The 5,708-nt window shown below is 46.9% G+C and overlaps 1 protein-coding gene across 3 annotated transcripts in view; it reads right to left on the bottom strand.

Annotated features, from left to right (window-relative positions):
* The window catches only part of Sgsm2 (small G protein signaling modulator 2), a 41,721-nt gene that overhangs the window by 32,412 nt on the left and 3,601 nt on the right, over positions 1-5,708 (bottom strand). For all 3 annotated transcript variants that reach the window (XM_028759229.1, XM_028759232.1, XM_028759231.1), the window contains one exon: positions 3,969-4,044. In XM_028759229.1, coding sequence (XP_028615062.1) covers positions 3,969-4,044 — 76 coding nt within the window. The remainder of the gene's footprint in view (positions 1-3,968; positions 4,045-5,708) is intronic.

The following is a 5,708-nucleotide window of genomic DNA, read 5'->3' as shown; positions in this document are numbered from 1 at the left end:
TTTGGTTTTTCAAGACAGGGTTTCTCTGTTTAGCCCTGGCTGTCCTGGAACTCACTCTGTAGACCAGGCTGGCCTCGAACTCAGAAATCCGCCTGCCTCTGCCTCCCAAGTGCTGGGATTAAAGGCGTGCGCCACCACTGCCCGGCATTTCTTTCTTTCTTTTTCTTTTTTTTTTTTTGGTTGGTTGTTTTTTCGAGACAGGGTTTCTCTGTGTAGCTCTGGCTGTCCTGGAACTCACTCTGTAGAACAGGCTGGCCTCGAACTCAGAAATCTGCCTGCCTCTGCCTCCCAAGTGCTGGGATTAAAGGCGTATGCCACCACTGCCTGGCTTGAATTTCATTTTTTATAAGTCATACTTACTTATTATTTTGTGTATATGTGATGTTTGAGTGTGAGCACATGCATGTCATCACACATATGGGGGTCAGAGGACAACTGCTGCCACTTTTCTCCTTCTGCCAGGTTCTGAAGACTGAACTCAGGTCATTGGGTTTATATGGCAAGACTGAGTCATCTTGCCAGCTCAGAATGTTTGATGTGAATTTCATAAAAAGTCACCAAATAAGATGGGTGTGGTGGCCCATGCTGTTAGTTCCAGCACTTGGGAGGTAGAAGCCAGAAAAGAGTTAGTCAGTTTGAGGCTAGGTTGGTCTTCACTGTGAGATTCAAGCCAGCTAGGGCTCCCTAGTGAAGGCCTACCTCAAAAACAAACAAATAACCACCCTCCCACCAATGCATGCACACACAAATTCCAAAAATACAAGTCAGAGAGAGGAAAAAAAGCCCAGATCCAGCTGGGGAGATGGCTCCGTCTGGGGTCTGCTGGCCAGCCGACCTAGCTTAATCGTTAAGCTCTGGGTCCCTACAAACAAGGTGTGTGGCCCCTGAGAACAGCATCTCAGAACCTGCTGTCTACATGTACCCACACCTACAAACAACTACACTCACAAAAATGCTAACACACTAACACACACAAAATCCCAGACTTCTTGGAGGCCAGCAAAAAGCCTGGGCCTGAAATTCCTGTGGCAACTCAGTCAGGGCTGACACGTCACAGGGAGCAAGTGCTATCGGGCCACTCCAGCCGGACACTGCAGCTTCACATCTGGGCAGCTGCTTTTGCAAACATTTTGTCTGATCCTGTGGCATTTGTGCTTGTATTAGTGACTCTTAGGAACCTCGGAGGACCTTTGTACCATCATGGGTCTTCCTGCTTCTGGACTCTGTTTAAAACCCTGGAGACTTGAAGGTTTTGTTTTGTCTACTACAGGAATTGAAATGGCTCAGAGGAAGCCTGCTCTTTAGTGTGGTCTGCACTGACGAAAGAACTCAGAGCTTTTGACAGGAGACTCACAGCTCCTGGAGGGTTCTGAGTTCCAGGCCTGCTGCAGGAGAGCTGGCTGGTGCCTCAAGAGCCTGCTGTGGAGTACTCAATGCTCTTCTTCTGCTGGCCTCTCTCCAGCCTTCTTCCCTTCATTCTCCCCTGGCTACCCACACACGGCACCCATGCAAAAGCTGTTCTCACTATGCGGTAGCTTTCTACAGTGTGCGCTTTGACAAAGCCTAGCACTAAGCCAGAATTCTAATATGCTTCCTGGCTAATAACGGCCCTGGGGAGCCTTTTCTTTTCTCTCTCCCAGAGCATGTGTTCTGTGAAGCAGAGGAGGTAAAAGCAGGCTGCAGATGGATGGATCAGGGCATCATCGTATGAGAGAACAGGGGAAACTCACCCAAAAGATAGACAGTGGGACTGCAAAGACAGCATGCCTAGACTGAGCCTCAGCACCCAAAGGACAAGGAGACTTTCTGCTCTTGGACTCTAATCATGCTTAGTCCAATCATGCTTACAGACATAAACTCAATCCCCACAAAAATGCTCAACAAACCAGTCACAGAGGGGCATGGCAGGCTGGTGCATGCTTGTGGGACTGATAACTGTGAGGCTGAAGCAGGAAGATCAAGAGCCTGAGTGTATTCAAGGCCAGTCAAGGAAGAAAAAGGGGAGGGGGGGTGGAGGGAAAAGGGGAGAAAGAGAGAGAGAGGAGAGACCATTTAAGTACTATGCAGACCACCACTGTTGAAAGCCCTGTGTCACACAGCCTTGCTCACTGGCTGCCTCTCCCAGCCTTTAACTCTAGAATGGTTTTCCTCCATAGAGCTTCGATTATGTATTATCATGATACATTTTTTTTCACACATTTTCTTTTCTGTCTGCTTGCCTCTCAGCAGGATCTATGTTTCTGGGGCAGAGACTGTCTACCTTGTCCCTGCCATCCTGCTGCATGGAGAATACTGTCTCGCGAGTTGCCAAATATATGGGAAAGGCAGCTCTGTCTCACTGTTGCCAAAAGCAGGATCACTAAGAGGCTCGGAGGTGCTTGACGCCAAGCCTGATCGACCTGCTGTCGATCCCTGGTTGATCACACAGTGGAAAGAGAGACCACACTCCCAATAATGGTCCTCTGAACTCCACACAGGTGCCATAGTCCATACATGTGCATTCACATACCACATCAAATGTAAAAACAAAATAAAAAAATAAGGCATTTCTTCGGAGTGTGTGACTACTAGCACTTGCTAGGCTCTGGTACCCTTCGCACCTTAGGGGGCATTAGGGGATGCCTAAGTTTGTGGAAATCAAATAAAACTGTGCAGATATAAGCTTTTTCCTACTAAGGCAAACATCTGATGCCTCCCCATCATGCAACCTAGTGCTACAGCCGGAGGTCCTGGTTGTCCCCCTTGCTTATGTTCACCCTCTTTTGCATCTAACCAAGTGCATGGGGAATTAGAAGAATGGAGCAACCAGAAAAATGCGGCAGCCAAAAAGCACAGAAAATCACGCCAAAGTGCCAATCCTTCTTCAGAGAGAAAGGGACAGATAAGACGGGTGGTTCCAGAATCCAAATCGCTCAGGACAAGGTTCTCAACATGGGATCCTGGGATAGTACTCCAGCTTCCACTGTGAGCATAGAAGAAATCCAGAGTCTCAGGCCACACCAGACCTACTAGAACCAGAAAAGCCTTGGCAAGGACCAGGTCTGTTTTGCTCTGTGATGCTGAGACGTCACAGGAGGGTGTAGGACACTCTGGACTCTGATGTCATAGACTGTTGAGCAACCACGTAGGTATGGGGATCAAACCCAGGTCCTTTGGAAGAGCAGCCAGGAATGTTTGTTTTGTTTTTCGAGACATGGTTTGTCTGTATAGCCCTGGCTGTCCTGGAACTTGTTTTGTAGACCAGGGTGCCCTCAAACTCAAAGAGATCTGCCTGACTCTGTCCCCTGAGTGCCAGGACTAAAGGAGACGACTGCTGATGCTGCCACCGCCACCACCACCCTGCTGAGTAGCTAGGCTTCTTAACTGCTGAGCCATCTCTTTAGCCACCTCTCCCTAATTTATTTTGAGGCAAGGTCTCACTGAGTTGTCCAGGCTAACCTCGGATACTTCACAGATAAGACAAGCCTTGAACTTTTTTTTTTTTTTGGTTTTTCAAGACATGGTTTCTTTGTATAGCCCTGGCTGTCCTGGAACTCACTCTGTAGACCAGGCTGGCCTCGAACTCAGAAACCCACCTGCCTCTGCCTCCCAAGCGCTGGTATTAAAGGCATGTGCCACCACTGCTTGGCTAAGCCTTGAACTTTTGATCTTCCAGCTTCAGCCTTCTAAATAGCCAGGATGAGGGGCTTGGGACACCAGGTACGACACAGCTATAAATGCTTTATCGTACTTTCAGGTGAATTCTGGTGCCACTAAAATTTGGGAACTGGTGTCCTGGGATACTAAAATACACAGATTCTTGCAACCTGAAGCCTCTGATTCACTAGGTCTGGGGTGGGGCTCACATAGACTTCAATAGTGTTTGGATTGGTTGGGACTTGAATTCATATTTGAGAGTTACTAAACCAGGAGACTCATCTTTCCCAGGTCCCAAGTCTGTAACCCAGCCCTGTAAAGCATGCACTCACCACACAGAGCAATGATGTGGCTGCTGTCTTCATGCACGAACTTCCTGGTGACGGCCTCCTCCATGATTTGCTTCACCTGTGAATAAATGGGCAATCTCCATTATTTTAACTTATTTTTTGCTGGGCTACTGATCAAACTCAGGGCAAACCCTCTGTCACTGGGTTACATCCTCAGACTAGTATTATTATTTAAAATTTTTCTCCTTAGCTCTTCTAATCATGGTTTGGGGGTATAGCTCCATGGTCAAGCATGTTGTGGATACACAAGGCTCGAGATTCAATTCTTAGCACAAAAAACAAAAACCAACAAAAAAAAAAGCACAGCACAGGTCTATGGAAAGATAAATAGTTTGATTTTTGACCTCGTGGTCTTGGTTTTTAGATACTTGCATAGATGACAAAGATGGGAGTGGGGTGGGAAGACACATGCTCCTCAGCATCATCTGCCCCATCGTTTTGGAGAGGAAATTAAGAGAGGTTCTAGCCCACCAGACAAGCAGTGTGGAGGATCCAGTTCAAACTAAAGAGGATCCAGTTCAAACTAAAGGGTCCTTATGCCTAGAAACAAGGATGGAGGTTATTTGCTCAGCCATACTCAGCTGGAGATGGGCTTCTGGGCAGACACACTGTCCTTCAGGGACAGACGGTCTCGGTACAACTGGCCCCTCCTTTTCTGAGGTTAGGAGTGGTCCATCCATGTCTTACTGACTCTCATTTTTTCTAGCTAGGTCCTAAAACACTCATGTTTTTGGGTTTGCGTTAGAGACTAAGCTGAGCTACAGTGCGTGACAGAGCCTGAGTTACAGAGCAAGACCTTCTCATCTCCCAACCCTTAAAAGACACTACAGGAAGGGGATGCTGCTCTACAGGTGAGTGCTTGACTGATATTCAAGGTCCCCAGGTTTAATCTCTAAGGCCACAAAAAAGGTGTTCTTACTGTTTATTATTATTCCTTAATCATATAAAACAGAGCTTCTGAAATAATCTCACAGCCTTTGTGAGTTCTCATACACTGGATACTTCTATCGCAGGAAACAACATAAGTGTCAGATGTGGTGGCGCATGCCTGATCCCAACCCTTGGGAGATGGAGGCAAGAGGATCAAGAGTTCAAGGCCCAGGCTGGCTAGATGACTCAGCAGGTAAAAGTTCTTCCTGAGTAAACCTGATGACCCGAATTTGATTCTCAGAACCCAAATAAAAGAGGAAAAGGAGACTAGACTCTACAAAACATCCTCTGACCCACAGAAGTACACACACACAAACACACACACACACCATGTGCAGCCCCACACACAGTAAAGTTAAAAGAAGAGTTCAAGGCCAAGGCCAGTCTAGGCTACACAGCAAGTACAAGGCTAGGTTGGGTGAGGACACTCTGTCTTAATAAATGAAATAGAATATAGACCCTGTTTGCCCGAGTACCTTGTTTTATCATCTTCACCTCCACTCTCCACTTTTTCTGAGAGGACTCAAGTACCCTCTATCTTTCTTTCCTTCTTTCTTTCTCTTCTCTCTTTTTTTTAACTTTTGTTTTGTTTTGTTTTTTTGGAGACAGGGTTTCTCTGTGTAGCCCTGGCTGTCCTAGAACTCACTCTCTAGACCAGGCTGGCCTCAAACTCAGAAATCCACCTGCCTCTGCCTCCCAAGTGCTGGGATTAAAGGCATGCCCCACCACTGCCTAGCCTTTTTTCTCTTTCTTTCTTTCTTTCTTTCTTTCTTTCTTTCTTTCTTTCTTTCT

Source organism: Grammomys surdaster, unplaced genomic scaffold (assembly GCF_004785775.1).
Source record: "Grammomys surdaster isolate TR1022 unplaced genomic scaffold, NIH_TR_1.0 126278, whole genome shotgun sequence".
Lineage (NCBI taxonomy): Eukaryota > Metazoa > Chordata > Mammalia > Rodentia > Muridae > Grammomys > Grammomys surdaster.
Note: the sequence above shows the minus strand (reverse complement) of the source record. Positions and strands in the feature narration are given on the sequence as shown.